Below are 17,500 nucleotides of genomic sequence, written 5' to 3'. Positions count from 1 at the left end.
TTACTAGCACTAACACTCCTCCTTACTAGCATGGTGAACTAACACTCCTCCTTACTAGCATGGTGAACTAACACTCCTCCTTACTAGCATGGTGAACTAACACTCCTCCTTACTAGCATGGTGAACTAACACTCCTCCTTACTAGCATGGTGAACTAAACTCCTTACTAGCATGGTGAACTCCTCCTTACTAGCATGGTGAACTAACACTCCTCCTTACTAGCATGGTGAACTAAACTCCTCCTTACTAGCATGGTGAACTAACACTCCTCCTTACTAGCATGGTGAACTAACACTCCTCCTTACTAGCATGGTGAACTAACACTCCTCCTTACTAGCATGGTGAACTAACACTCCTCCTTACTAGCATGGTGAACTAACACTCCTCCTTACTAGCATGGTGAACTAACACTCCTCCTTACTAGCATGGTGAACTAACACTCCTCCTTACTAGCATGGTGAACTAACACTCCTCCTTACTAGCATGGTGAACTAACACTCCTCCTTACTAGCATGGTGAACTAACACTCCTCCTTACTAGCATGGTGAACTAACACTCCTCCTTACTAGCATGGTGAACTAACACTCCTCCTTACTAGCATGGTGAACTAACACTCCTCCTTACTAGCATGGTGAACTAACTCCTCCTTACTACAGCATGGTGAACTAACTCCTCCTTACTAGCATGGTGAACTAACACTCCTCTAGCATGGTGAACTAACACTCCTCCTTACTAGCATGGTGAACTAACACTCCTCCTTACTAGCATGGTGAACTAACACTCCTCCTTACTAGCATGGTGAACTAACACTCCTCCTTACTAGCATGGTGAACTAACACTCCTCCTTACTAGCATGGTGAACTAACACTCCTCCTTACTAGCATGGTGAACTAACACTCCTCCTTACTAGCATGGTGAACTAACACTCCTCCTTACTAGCATGGTGAACTAACACTCCTCCTTACTAGCATGGTGAACTAACACTCCTCCTTACTAGCATGGTGAACTAACACTCCTCCTTACTAGCATGGTGAACTAACACTCCTCCTTACTAGCATGGTGAACTAACACTCCTCCTTACTAGCATGGTGAACTAACACTCCTCCTTACTAGCATGGTGAACTAACACTCCTCCTTACTAGCATGGTGAACTAAGCATGGTGAACTAACACTCCTCCTTACTAGCATGGTGAACTAACACTCCTCCTTACTAGCATGGTGAACTAAACCTTACTAGCATGGTGAACTAACCTCCTTACTAGCATGGTGAACTAACACTCCTCCTTACCGGCATGGTGAACTAACACTCCTCCTTACTAGCATGGTGAACTAACACTCCTCCTTACTAGCATGGTGAACTAACACTCCTCCTTACTAGCATGGTGAACTAACACTCCTCCTTACTAGCATGGTGAACTAACACTCCTCCTTACTAGCATGGTGAACTAACACTCCTCCTTACTAGCATGGTGAACTAACATGGTGAACTCCTCCTTACTAGCATGGTGAACTAACACTCCTCCTTACTAGCATGGTGAACTAACACTCCTCCTTACTAGCATGGTGAACTAACACTCCTCCTTACTAGCATGGTGAACTAACACTCCTCCTTACTAGCATGGTGAACTAACACTCCTCCTTACTAGCATGGTGAACTAACACTCCTCCTTACTAGCATGGTGAACTAACACTCCTCCTTACTAGCATGGTGAACTAACACTCCTCCTTACTAGCATGGTGAACTAACACTCCTCCTTACTAGCATGGTGAACTAACACTCCTCCTTACTAGCATGGTGAACTAACACTCCTCCTTACTAGCATGGTGAACTAACACTCCTCCTTACTAGCATGGTGAACTAACACTCCTCCTTACTAGCATGGTGAACTAACACTCCTCCTTACTAGCATGGTGAACTAACACTCCTCCTTACTAGCATGGTGAACTAACACTCCTCCTTACTAGCATGGTGAACTAACACTCCTCCTTACTAGCATGGTGAACTAACACTCCTCCTCCTCCTTACTAGCATGGTGAACTAACACTCCTCCTTACTAACATGGTGAACTAACACTCCTCCTTACTAGCATGGTGAACTAACACTACTAGCATGGTGAACTAACACTCCTCCTTACTAGCATGGTGAACTAACCTCCTCCTTACTAGCATGGTGAACTAACACTCCTCCTTACTAGCATGGTGAACTAACACTCCTCCTTACTAGCATGGTGAACTAACACTCCTCCTTACTAGCATGGTGAACTAACACTCCTCCTTACTAGCATGGTGAACTAAACTAAGCATGGTGAACTAACACTCCTCCTTACTAGCATGGTGAACTAACACTCCTCCTTACTAGCATGGTGAACTAACACTCCTCCTTACTAGCATGGTGAACTAACACTCCTCCTTACTAGCATGGTGAACTAACACTCCTCCTTACTAGCATGGTGAACTAACACTCCTCCTTACTAGCATGGTGAACTAACACTCCTCCTTACTAGCATGGTGAACTAACACTCCTCCTTACTAGCATGGTGAACTAACACTCCTCCTTACTAGCATGGTGAACTAACACTCCTCCTTACTAGCATGGTGAACTAAACTCCTCCTTACTAGCATGGTGAACTAACACTCCTCCTTACTAGCATGGTGAACTAACACTCCTCCTTACTAGCATGGTGAACTAACACTCCTCCTTACTAGCATGGTGAACTAACACTCCTCCTTACTAGCATGGTGAACTAACACTCCTCCTTACTAGCATGGTGAACTAACACTCCTCCTTACTAGCATGGTGAACTAACACTCCTCCTTACTAGCATGGTGAACTAACACTCCTCCTTACTAGCATGGTGAACTAACACTCCTCCTTACTAGCATGGTGAACTAACACTCCTCCTTACTAGCATGGTGAACTAACACTCCTCCTTACTAGCATGGTGAACTAACACTCCTCCTTACTAGCATGGTGAACTAACACTCCTCCTTACTAGCATGGTGAACTAACACTCCTCCTTACTAGCATGGTGAACTAACACTCCTCCTTACTAGCATGGTGAACTAACACTCCTCCTTACTAGCATGGTGAACTAACACTCCTCCTTACTAGCATGGTGAACTAACACTCCTCCTTACTAGCATGGTGAACTAACACTCCTCCTTACTAGCATGGTGAACTAACACTCCTCCTTACTAGCATGGTGAACTAACACTACTCCTTACTAGCATGGTGAACTAACACTCCTTACTAGCATGGTGAACTAACACTCCTCCTTACTAGCATGGTGAACTAACACTCCTCCTTACTAGCATGGTGAACTAACACTCCTCCTTACTAGCATGGTGAACTAACACTCCTCCTTACTAGCATGGTGAACTAACACTCCTCCTTACTAGCATGGTGAACTAACACTCCTCCTTACTAGCATGGTGAACTAACCCTCCTCCTTACTAGCATGGTGAACTAACACTCCTCCTTACTAGCATGGTGAACTAACACTCCTCCTTACTAGCATGGTGAACTAACACTCCTCCTTACCCTCCTCCTTACTAGCATGGTGAACTAACACTCCTCCTTATAGCATGGTGAACTAAACTCCTCCTTACCTCCTCCTTACTAGCATGGTGAACTAACACTCCTCCCTAGCATGGTGAACTAACCCTCCTCCTTACTAGCATGGTGAACTAACACTCCTCCTTACTAGCATGGTGAACTAACACTCCTCCTTACTAGCATGGTGAACTAACACTCCTCCTTACTAGCATGGTGAACTAACACTCCTCCTTACTAGCATGGTGAACTAACACTCCTCCTTACTAGCATGGTGAACTAACACTCCTCCTTACTAGCATGGTGAACTAACACTCCTCCTTACTAGCATGGTGAACTAACACTCCTCCTTACTAGCATGGTGAACTAACTCCTCCTTACTCTCCTCCTTACTAGCATGGTGAACTAAACCTCCTTACTAGCATGGTGAACTTCTCCTCCTTACTAGCATGGTGAACTAACACTCCTCCTTACTAGCATGGTGAACTAACAACAGTTCTCCTCCTTACTAGCATGGTGAACTACTCCTCCTTACAGCATGGTGAACAGAGTTCTCCTCCTTACTAGCATGGTGAACTAACACTCCTCCTTACTAGCATGGTGAACTAACACTCCTCCTTACTAGCATGGTGAACTAACACTCCTCCTTACTAGCATGGTGAACTAACACTCCTCCTTACTAGCATGGTGAACTAACACTCCTCCTTACTAGCATGGTGAACTAACACTCCTCCTTACTAGCATGGTGAACTGAACACTCCTCCTTACTAGCATGGTGAACTAACCCTCCTCCTTACTAGCATGGTGAACTAACACTCCTCCTTACTAGCATGGTGAACTAACACTCCTCCTTACTAGCATGGTGAACTAACACTCCTCCTTACTAGCATGGTGAACTAACACTCCTCCTTACTAGCATGGTGAACTAACACTCCTCCTTACTAGCATGGTGAACTCACCCTCCTCCTTACTAGCATGGTGAACTAACACTCCTCCTTACTAGCATGGTGAACTAACACTCCTCCTTACTAGCATGGTGAACTCACTCCTCCTTACTAGCATGGTGAACTAACATGGTGAACTCCTCCTTACTAGCATGGTGAACTAACCTCCTCCTTACTAGCATGGTGAACTAACACTCCTCCTTACTAGCATGGTGAACTAACACTCCTTACTAGCATGGTGAACTAACACTCCTCCTTACTAGCATGGTGAACTAACACTCCTCCTTACTAGCATGGTGAACTAACACTCCTCCTTACTAGCATGGTGAACTAACACTCAGAGTTCTCCTCCTTACTAGCATGGTGAACTAACACTCCTCCTTACTAGCATGGTGAACTAACACTTACAGAGTTCTCCTCCTTACTAGCATGGTGCAAACTAACACTCAGAGTTCTCCTCTAGCATGGTTACTAGCATGGTGAACTAACACTCCTTAGAGTTCTCCTCCTTACTAGCATGGTGAACTAACCCTCCTCCTTACTAGCATGGTGAACTAACACTCCTGCTTACTAGCATGGTGAACTAACACTCCTCCTCACTAGCATGGTGAACTAACTCTCCTCCTTACTAGCATGGTGAACTAACACTCCTCCTTACTAGCATGGTGAACTAACACTCCTTACTAGCATGGTGAACTAACTCTCCTCCTTACTGGCATGGTGAACTAACACTCCTCCTTACTAGCATGGTGAACTAACACTCCTCCTCACTAGCATGGTGAACTAACACTCCTTAGAGTTCTCCTCCTTACTAGCATGGTGAACTAACACTCCTCCTTACTAGCATGGTGAACTAACACTCATCCTTACTAGCATGGTGAACTAACACTCCTCCTTACTAGCATGGTGAACTAACACTCCTCCTCACTAGCATGGTGAACTAACACTCAGAGTTCTCCTCCTTACTAGCATGGTGAACTAACACTCAGAGTTCTCCTCCTTACTAGCATGGTGAACTAACACTCAGCAGTTCTCCTCCTTACTAGCATGGTGAACTAACACTCCTCCTTACTAGCATGGTGAACTAACCCTCCTCCTTACTAGCATGGTGAACTAACACTCCTCCTTACTAGCATGGTGAACTAACACTCCTCCTTACTAGCATGGTGAACTAACACTCCTTACCGGCATGGTGAACTAACACTCCTCCTTACTAGCATGGTGAACTAACACTCCTCCTTACTAGCATGGTGAACTAACACTTTACTAGCATGGTGAACTAACATCCTCCTTACTAGCATGGTGAACTAACACTCCTTACTAGCATGGTGAACTGTTACTAGCATGGTGAACTAACACTCCTCTTCTAGCATGGGAACTAACACTCCTCCTTACTAGCATGGTGAACTAACACTCCTCCTTACTAGCATGGTGAACTAACCTCCTCCTTACTAGCATGGTGAACTAACACTCCTCCTTACTAGCATGGTGAACTAACACTCCTCCTTATAGCATGGTGAACTAACTCCTCCTTACTAGCATAGTGAATAAACCTCCCTTATATGGTTAACACTCCTCCTTACTAGCATGGTGAACTGAACACTCCTCCTTACTAGCATGGTGAACTAACATCCTCCTTACTAGCATGGTGAACTAACACTCCTTACTAGCATGGTGAACTAACACTCCTCCTTACTAGCATGGTGAACTAACACTCCTCCTTACTAGCATGGTAAACTAACAGACTCCTTACTAGCATGGTGAACTAACCCTCCTCCTTACTACAGTGAAACCAAAACCCTCCTCCTTACTAGCATGGTGAACTAACACTCCTCCTTACCGGCATGGTGAACTAACACTCCTCCTTACTAGCATGGTGAACTAACACTCCTCCTTACTAGACTGGTAACTAGACACTCCTCCTTACTAGCATGGTGAACTAACACTCCTCCTTACTAGCATGGTGAACTCAACACAGTGAAAACCTCCTCCTTACTAGCATGGTGAACTAACCCTCCTCCTTACTAGCATGGTGAACTAACCCTCCTCCTTACTAGCATGGTGAACTAACCCTCCTCCTTACTAGCATGGTGAACTAACACTCCTCCTTACTAGCATGGTGAACTAACACTCCTCCTTACTAGCATGGTGAACTAACACTCCTCCTTACTAGCATGGTGAACTAACACTCCTCCTTACTAGCATGGTGAACTAACACTCCTCCTTACTAGCATGGTGAACTACACTCTCCTCCTTACTAGCATGGTGAACTAACACTCCTCCTTACTAGCATGGTGAACTAACACTCAGAGTTCTCCTCCTTACTAGCATGGTGAACTAACACTCAGAGTTCTCCTCCTTACTAGCATGGTGAACTAACCCTCCTCCTTACTAGCATGGTGAACTAACACTCCTCCTTACTAGCATGGTGAACTAACACTCCTCCTTACTAGCATGGTGAACTAACACTCCTCCTTACTAGCATGGTGAACTAACCCTCCTCCTTACTAGCATGGTGAACTAACACTCCTCCTTACTAGCATGGTAAACTAACCCTCCTCCTTACTAGCATGGTGAACTAACACTCCTCCTTACTAGCATGGTGAACTAAAACTCCTCCTTACTAGCATGGTGAACTAACACTCCTCCTTACTAACATGGTGAACTAACACTCCTCCTTACTAGCATGGTGAACTAACACTCCTCCTTACTAGCATGGTGAACTCACCCTCCTCCTTACTAGCATGGTGAACTCACCCTCCTCCTTACTAGCATGGTGAACTAACACTCCTCCTTACTAGCATGGTGAACTCACCCTCCTCCTTACTAGCATAGTGAACTAACCCTCCTCCTTACTAGCATGGTGAACTAACCCTCCTCCTTACTAGCATGGTGAGCTAACACTCCTTACTAGCATGGTGAACTAACACTCCTTACTAGCATGGTGAACTCACACTCCTCCTTACTAGCATGGTGAACTAACACTCCTCCTTACTAGCATGGTGAACTAACACTCCTCCTTACTAGCATGGTGAACTAACACTCAGAGTTCTCCTCCTTACTAGCATGGTGAACTAACACTCCTCCTTATTAGCATGGTGAACTAACACGCAGAGTTCTCCTCCTTACTAGCATGGTGAAATAACACTCAGAGTTCTCCTCCTTACTAGCATGGTGAACTAACCCTCCTCCTTACTAGCATGGTGAACTAACACTCCTGCTTACTAGCATGGTGAACTAACACTCCTCCTCACTAGCATGGTGAACTAACTCTCCTCCTTACTAGCATGGTGAACTAACACTCCTCCTTACTAGCATGGTGAACTAACACTCCTTACTAGCATGGTGAACTAACTCTCCTCCTTACTGGCATGGTGAACTAACACTCCTCCTTACTAGCATGGTGAACTAACACTCCTCCTCACTAGCATGGTGAACTAACACTCAGAGTTATCCTCCTTACTAGCATGGTGAACTAACACTCCTCCTTACTAGCATGGTGAACTAACACTCATCCTTACTAGCATGGTGAACTAACACTCCTCCTTACTAGCATGGTGAACTAACACTCCTCCTCACTAGCATGGTGAACTAACACTCAGAGTTCTCCTCCTTACTAGCATGGTGAACTAACACTCAGAGTTCTCCTCCTTACTAGCATGGTGAACTAACACTCAGAGTTCTCCTCCTTACTAGCATGGTGAACTAACACTCCTCCTTACTAGCATGGTGAACTAACACTCCTCCTTACTAGCATGGTGAACTAACACTCCTCCTCACTAGCATGGTGAACTAACACTCAGAGTTCTCCTCCTTACTAGCACTGACTCTGATGATAGCTACTTTACTGAGGAAAAATGGACTGACTATGACACTGTACGTGGTTGTCCCACATAGCTATCTTCAGAGGAATGCACTAACTAAGCCTCTGGATAAGAACGTCTGTTACATGACTAACATGTTTTATTAATTCATGAATTATTGTTTTAACATATAGTATATAAACATACCATATTACCCAACACAGTAAATGAGACAGACCAAAACATCCCATATTACACAACACAGTAAATGAGACAGACCAAAACATCCCATATTACCCAACACAGTAAATGAGACAGACCAAAACATCCCATATTACCCAACACAGTAAATGAGACAGACCAAAACATCCCATATTACACAACACAGTAAATGAGACAGACCAAAACATCCCATATTACACAACACAGTAAATGAGACAGACCAAAACATCCCATATTACACAACACAGTAAATGAGACAGACCAAAACATCCCATATTACCCAACACAGTAAATGAGACAGACCAAAACATCCCATATTACCCAACACAGTAAATGAGACAGACCAAAACATCCCATATTACACAACACAGTAAATGAGACAGACCAAAACATCCCATATTACACAACACAGTAAATGAGACAGACCAAAACATCCCATATTACACAACACAGTAAATGAGACAGACCAAAAACATCCCATATTACACAACACAGTAAATGAGACAGACCAAAACATCCCATATTATTACACAACACAGTAAATGAGACAGACCAAAACATCCCATATTACCCAACACAGTAAATGAGACAGACCAAAACATCCCATATTACCCAACACAGTAAATGAGACAGACCAAAACATCCCATATTACCCAACACAGTAAATGAGACAGACCAAAACATCCCATATTACCCAACACAGTAAATGAGACAGACCAAAACATCCCATATAAATGAGACAGACCAAAACAACACAGTAAATGAGACAGACCAAAACATCCCATATTACACAACACAGTAAATGAGACAGACCAAAACATCCCATAACAGTAAATGAGACAGACCAAAACATCCCATATTACCCAACACAGTAAATGAGACAGACCAAAACATCCCATATTACACAACACAGTAAATGAGACAGACCAAAACATCCCATATTACACAACACAGTAAATGAGACAGACCAAAACATCCCAGTAAATGAGACAGACCAAACATCCCATATTACCCAATAGTAAATGAGACAGACCAAAACACACAACACAGTAAATGAGACAGACCAAAACATCCCATATTACACAACACAGTAAATGAGACAGACCAAAACATCCCATATTACCCAACACAGTAAATGAGACAGACCAAAACATCCCATATTACCCAACACAGTAAATGAGACAGACCAAAACATCCCATATTACCCAACACAGTAAATGAGACAGACCAAAACATCCCATATTACCAAAACAACACAGTAAATGAGACAGACCAAAACATCCCATATTACCCAACACAGTAAATGAGACAGACCAAAACATCCCATATTACCCAACACAGTAAATGAGACAGACCAAAACATCCCATATTACACAACACAGTAAATGAGACAGACCAAAACATCCCATATTACACAACACAGTAAATGAGACAGACCAAAACATCCCATATTACCCAACACAGTAAATGAGACAGACCAAAACATCCCATATTACCCAACACAGTAAATGAGACAGACCAAAACATCCCATATTACCCAACACAGTAAATGAGACAGACCAAAACATCCCATATTACAGTAAATGAGACAGACCAAAACATCCCATATTATATTGAGACAGACCAAAACATCCCACAGTAAATGAGACAGACCAAAAAAACAACACAGTAAATGAGACAGACCAAAACATCATATTACCCAACACAGTAAATGAGACAGACCAAAACATCCCATATTACACAACACAGTAAATGAGACAGACCAAAACATCCCATATTACAGACAACACAGTAAATGAGACAGACCAAAACATCCCATATTACCCAACACAGTAAATGAGACAGACCAAAACATCCCATATTACACAACACAGTAAATGAGACAGACCAAAACATCCCATATTACACAACACAGTAAATGAGACAGACCAAAACATCCCATATTACACAACACAGTAAATGAGACAGACCAAAACATCCCATATTACACAACACAGTAAATGAGACAGACCAAAACATCCCATATTACAGTAAATGAGACAGACCAAAACATCCCATATTACACAACACAGTAAATGAGACAGACCAAAACACAGTAAATCCCATATTACACAACACAGTAAATGAGACAGACCAAAACATCCATATTACACAACACAGTAAATGAGACAGACCAAAACATCCCATATTACCCAACACAGTAAACAGTAATTACACAACACAGTAAATGAGACAGACCAAAACATCCCATATTACACAACACAGTAAATGAGACAGACCAAAACATCCCATATTACACAACACAGTAAATGAGACAGACCAAAACATCCCATATTACCCAACACAGTAAATGAGACAGACCAAAACATCCCATATTACCCAACACAGTAAATGAGACAGACCAAAACATCCCATATTACACAACACAGTAAATGAGACAGACCAAAACATCCCATATTACACAACACAGTAAATGAGACAGACCAAAACATCCCATATTACACAACACAGTAAATGAGACAGACCAAAACATCCCATATTACCCAACACAGTAAATGAGACAGACCAAAACATCCCATATTACCCAACACAGTAAATGAGACAGACCAAAACATCCCATATTACCCAACACAGTAAATGAGACAGACCAAAACATCCCATATTATTACAGACCAAAACACACAGTAAATGAGACAGACCAAAACATCCCATATTACACAACACAGTAAATGAGACAGACCAAAACATCCCATATTACCCAACACAGTAAATGAGACAGACCAAAACATCCCATATTACCCAACACAGTAAATGAGACAGACCAAAACAGTAAATCCCATATTACCCAACACAGTAAATGAGACAGACCAAAACATCCCATATTACCCAACACAGTAAATGAGACAGACCAAAACATCCCATTATTACCCAACACAGTAAATGAGACAGACCAAAACATCCCATATTACCCAACACAGTAAATGAGACAGACCAAAACATCCCATATTACCCAACACAGTAAATGAGACAGACCAAAACATCCCATATTACCCAACACAGTAAATGAGACAGACCAAAACATCCCATATTACCCAACACAGTAAATGAGACAGACCAAAACATCCCATATTACCCAACACAGTAAATGAGACAGATCCCAAAACAGTAAATCCCATATTACACAACACAGTAAATGAGACAGACCAAAACATCCCATATTACCCAACACAGTAAATGAGACAGACCAAAACATCCCATATTACAGACCAAAAACACAGTAAATGAGACAGACCAAAACATCCCATATTACCCAACACAGTAAATGAGACAGACCAAAACATCCATATATTACCCAACACAGTAAATGAGACAGACCAAAACATCCCATATTACCCAACACAGTAAATGAGACAGACCAAAACATCCCATATTACCCAACACAGTAAATGAGACAGACCAAAACATCCCATATTACCCAACACAGTAAATGAGACAGACCAAAACATCCCATATTACCCAACACAGTAAATGAGACAGACCAAAACATCCCATATTACCCAACACAGTAAATGAGACAGACCAAAACATCCCATATTACCCAAACAGTAAATGAGACAGTAAATGAGACAGACCAAAACATCCCATATTACCCAACACAGTAAATGAGACAGACCAAAACATCCCATATTACCCAACACAGTAAATGAGACAGACCAAAACATCCCATATTACCCAACACAGTAAATGAGACAGACCAAAACATCCCATATTACCCAACACAGTAAATGAGACAGACCAAAACATCCCATATTACCCAACACAGTAAATGAGACAGACCAAAACATCCCATATTACACAACACAGTAAATGAGACAGACCAAAACATCCCATATTACACAACACAGTAAATGAGACAGACCAAAACATCCCATATTACACAACACAGTAAATGAGACAGACCAAAACATCCCATATTACACAACACAGTAAATGAGACAGACCAAAACACATCCCAGTAATATTATCCCATATTACACAACACAGTAAATGAGACAGACCAAAACATCCCATATTACCCAACACAGTAAATGAGACAGACCAAAACATCCCATATTACCCAACACAGTAAATGAGACAGACCAAAACATCCCATATTACCCAACACAGTAAATGAGACAGACCAAAACAGATCCGACAGTCGATGGCTCTATAATATGGTTTCTTCCTGCTCTATACCTTCTGTCATCTCTCTGTAGGTTCACAAGTTTCTGGATAAGAACTACGACCAGGTTGGACAGCAGGTTCTCGATCTGTTCAGCCACAGCAAGAACAAGGTAGGAGGGGTTAGAGGTTAGGGGTTAGAGGTTAGAGGTTAAAACTACGACCAGGTTGGACAGCAGGTTCTCGATCTGTTCAGCCACAGCAAGAACAAGGTAGGAGGGGTTAGAGGTTAGGGGTTAGAGGTTAAAACTACGACCAGGTTGGACAGCAGGTTCTCGATCTGTTCAGCCACAGCAAGAACAAGGTACGAGGGGTTAGAGGTTAGGGGTTAGAGGTTAGGGGTTAGAGGTTAGGGGTTAGAGGTTAGGGGTTAGAACTAGGACCAGGTTGGACAGCAGGTTCTCGATCTGTTCAGCCACAGCAAGAACAAGGTAGGAGTGGTTAGGGGTTAGGGGTTAGGGGTTAGAGGTTAGGGGTTAGGGGTTAGAACTAGGACCAGGTTGGACAGCAGGTTCTCGATCTGTTCAGCCACAGCAAGAACAAGGTAGGAGGGGTTAGAGGTTAGAGGTTAGAGGTTAGAGGTTAGAACTAGTCATGTAATGGTGTTATTAAACTAAACCAGACAATAGTTGATCTATTTACCTAGTCATTAATCTTTTGGGCTGCAGGTGATTATGCTTAACTTTTTTTTTCAACCACTCCACAGATTTCTTGTTAACAAACTATAGTTTTGGCGAGTCGGTTAGGACATCTACTTTGTGCATGACACAAGTCATTTTTCCAACAATTGTTTAAAGACAGAGGTTATTTCACTTATAATTCACTCTATCATAATTCCAGTGGGTCAGAAGTTTACATACACTTTAGAAGCTTCTGATAGGCTAATTGACATAATTTGAGTCAATTGGAGGTGTACCTGTGGATGTATTTCAAGGCCTACCTTCAAACTGAGTGCCTCTTTGCTTGACATCTTGGGAAAATCAAAAGAAATCAGTCAAGACCTCAGAAGAATGTGTAGACCTTCACAAGTCTGGTTCATCCTTGGGAGCAATTTCCAAATGCCTGAAGGAACCACATTCATCTGTACAAACAATAGTACTCAAGTATAAACACCATGGGACCACGCAGCCGTCATACCGCTCAGGAAGGAGATGCGTTCTGTCTCCTAGAGATGAACGTACTTTGGTGTGAAAAGTGCAATTCAATCCCAGAACAACAGCAAAGGACCTTGTGAAGATGCTGGAGGAAGCAGGTACAAAGTATCTATATCCACAGTAAAATGAGTCCTATATCGACATTACCTTGAAAGGCCACTCAGCAAGGAAGAAGCCACTGCTCCAAAACCGCCATAAAAAATCCAGACTACGGTTTGCAACTGCACATGGGGGCAAAGATCGCACTTTTTGGAGAAATGTCCTCTGGTCTGATGAAACAAAAATAGAACTGTTTGGCCAAAATGACCATCGTTATGTTTGGAGGAAAATGGGGGAGGCTTGCAAGCCGAGGAACACCATCCCAACCGTGAAGCACGGGGATGGCAGCATCATGTTGTGGGGGTGCTTTGCTGCAGGGGGGACTGGTGCACTTCACAAAATAGATGGCAACATGAGGATGGAAAATTATGTGGATATATTGAAGCAATATCTCAAGACATCAGTCAGGAAGTTAAAGCTTGGTCGCAAATGGGTCTTCCAGATGGACAATGACCCCAAGCATACTTCCAAAGTTGTAGCAAAATGGCTTAAGGACAACAAATTCAAGGTATTGGAGTGGCCATTACAAAGCACTGACCTCAATCCCATAGAAAATGTGTGGGCAGAACTGAAAAGGCGTGTGCGAGCAAGGAGGCCTACAAACCTGACTCAGTTACACCAGCTCTGTCAGGAGGAATGGCCCAAAATTCACCCAACTTATTGTGGGAAGCTTGTGGAAGGCTACCCGAAATGTTTGACCCAAATAAAACAATTTAAAGGCAATGCTACCAAACACGAATTGAGTGTATGTAAAATTCTAAGCCACTGGGCATGTGGTGAAAGAAATAAAAGCTGAAATAAATCATTCTCTCTACTATTATTCTGACATTTCACATTCTTAAAATCAAGTGGTGATCCTAACTGACCTAAAACAGTGAATGTCTACTAGGATTAAATGTCTGGAATTGTGAAAAACATATTTTAAATGTATTTGGTTAAGGTGTATGTAAACTTTCAAAGCGTAAACATGATCAGGGGGAGGACCCCCCTCAGCAAGGAGACTGGAATTGTTCTCACAGTTTAATACATGTACAAAACGAACCTATTTTCCTAAAAGCATGATGCTCATGACTTTCTTACGTGAAAGGGAAGGTTAACTTGGCCCCAGACATCTGAGATCAGACATGGGATGTAATGCTTTATCCCTGTCTCCAGATCAGTCAATGTAACTTGGCCCCAGACATCTGAGATCAGACATGGGATGTAATGCTTTATCCCTGTCTCCAGATCAGTCAATGTAACTTGGCCCCAGACATCTGAGATCAGACATGGGATTTAATGCTTTATCCCTGTCTCCAGATCAGTCAATGTAACTTGGCCCCAGACATCTGAGATCAGCCATGGGATGTTTTAATGCTTTATCCCTGTCTCCAGATCAGTCAATGTAACTTGGCCCCAGACATCTGAGATCAGCCATGGGATGTTTTAATGCTTTATCCCTGTCTCCAGATCAGTCAATGAATTATACTAATGAGCAAACATTCCGTAACTGCAGGGGGAAGTAAATCACAAATCTTGTCTTCATACCTGTTCAGACAACATCCTCCAGGGATAGGTAATTCACTAACCTGGTCTCTATACCTGTTCAGACTACACCCTCCAGGGATAGGTAATTCACTAACCTGGTCTCTATACCTGTTCAGACAACATCCTCCAGGGATAGGTAATTCACTAACCTGGTCTCTATACCTGTTCAGACTACACCCTCCAGGGATAGGTAATTCACTAACCTGGTCTCTATACCTGTTCAGACTACACCCTCCAGGGATAGGTAATTCACTAACCTGGTCTCTATACCTGTTCAGACTACACCCTCCAGGGATAGGTAATTCACTAACCTGGTCTCTATACCTGTTCAGACTACACCCTCCAGGATAGGTAATTCACTAACCTGGTCTCTATACCTGTTCAGACTACACCCTCCAGGGATAGGTAATTCACTAACCTGGTCTCTATACCTGTTCAGACAACATCCTCCAGGGATAGGTAATTCACTAACCTGGTCTTTAAACCTGTTCAGACTACACCCTCCAGGGATAGGTAATTCACTAACCTGGTCTTTAAACCTGTTCAGACTACACCCTCCAGGGATAGGTAATTCACTAACCTGGTCTTTAAACCTGTTCAGACTACACCCTCCAGGGATAGGTAATTCACTAACCTGGTCTTTAAACCTGTTCAGACTACACCCTCCAGGGATAGGTAATTCACTAACCTGGTCTCTATACCTGTTCAGACTACACCCTCCAGGGATAGGTAATTCACTAACCTGGTCTTTAAACCTGTTCAGACAACAACCTCCAGGGATAGGTAATTCACTAACCTGGTCTCTATACCTGTTCAGACAACATCCTCCAGGGATAGGTACATCACTAACCTGGTCTTTAAACCTGTTCAGACAACACCCTCCAGGGGGCAGTAAATCACTAGCCTGGTCTCTAAACCTGTTCAGACTACACCCTCCAGGGGGCAGTAAATCACTCGCCTGGTCTTTATACATGTTCAGACTACACCCTCCAAACAACTCATAGTAGTAGTAGAAGAAGAAAATTGACTACTCCTAAATGGAGATGGCCTCAATGGTGCTACCCATGCTCTCACAGACGTCAAAATGGGGTAGATACAATGATGTAATGTCTATCTAAGTCTATGGTGTGTTCCCCAGATGGTGGCCAACCTCTTCCTGGATCACGCGGAGGTCGTAGGTCAGCATAGAGGTCATGTGAGGAAGAGCAGCACGGTGACCCGGAGACACCAGCCCCCCACCGTCTCCACCAAGTTCACCCTGTCACTTCTGGAACTGGTAGACAAGATGGAGAGGTATTATTATTACTATTATTATTAATATTAAAGGGAGGAGAGGTGTTATTATTATTATTAATATTAAAGGGAGGAGAGGTGTTATTATTATTATAAATATTAAAGGGAGGAGAGGTGTTATTATTATTATTATTACTATTATTATTAATATTAAAGGGAGGAGAGGTGTTATTATTATTATTATTATTATTATTATAAATATTAAAGGGAGGAGAGGTGTTATTATTAATATTAAAGGGAGGAGAGATGTTATTATTATTATAAATATTAAAGGGAGGAGAGGTGTTATTATTATTATTATTATTATTATTATAAATATTAAAGGGAGGAGAGGTGTTATTATTATTATTATTATTATTATTATTATAAATATTAAAGGGAGGAGAGGTGTTATTATTAATATTAAAGGGAGGAGAGATGTTATTATTATTATAAATATTAAAGGGAGGAGAGGTGTTATTATTATTATTATTATTATTATAAATATTAAAGGGAGGAGAGGTGTTATTGTTATTATTATTATTATTATTAATATTAAAGGGAGGAGAGGTGTTATTATTATTATTATTGAAGGGAGGAGAGGTGTTATTATTATTATTATTGAAGGGAGGAGAGGTGTTATTATTATTATGAATATTAAAGGGAGGAGGAGAGGTGTTATTATTATTATTAATATTAGGTGTT

At 42.1% G+C, this 17,500-nt stretch overlaps 1 protein-coding gene across 4 annotated transcripts in view; it reads left to right on the top strand.

The window, feature by feature from the left end:
- Positions 1-17,500, top strand: part of myo15aa (myosin XVAa) — a 207,366-nt gene that overhangs the window by 37,114 nt on the left and 152,752 nt on the right. For 3 of the 4 annotated variants that reach the window (XM_046334015.1, XM_046334014.1, XM_046334013.1), the window contains exons 10-11: positions 12,779-12,856; positions 16,662-16,816. In XM_046334015.1, coding sequence (XP_046189971.1) covers positions 12,779-12,856; positions 16,662-16,816 — 233 coding nt within the window. The remainder of the gene's footprint in view (positions 1-12,778; positions 12,857-16,661; positions 16,817-17,500) is intronic. The other variant, XM_046334016.1, reaches the window with a different exon arrangement.

Source organism: Oncorhynchus gorbuscha, unplaced genomic scaffold, assembly GCF_021184085.1.
Source record: "Oncorhynchus gorbuscha isolate QuinsamMale2020 ecotype Even-year unplaced genomic scaffold, OgorEven_v1.0 Un_scaffold_557, whole genome shotgun sequence".
In the NCBI taxonomy this organism is placed as follows: domain Eukaryota; kingdom Metazoa; phylum Chordata; class Actinopteri; order Salmoniformes; family Salmonidae; genus Oncorhynchus; species Oncorhynchus gorbuscha.
Note: the sequence above shows the minus strand (reverse complement) of the source record. Positions and strands in the feature narration are given on the sequence as shown.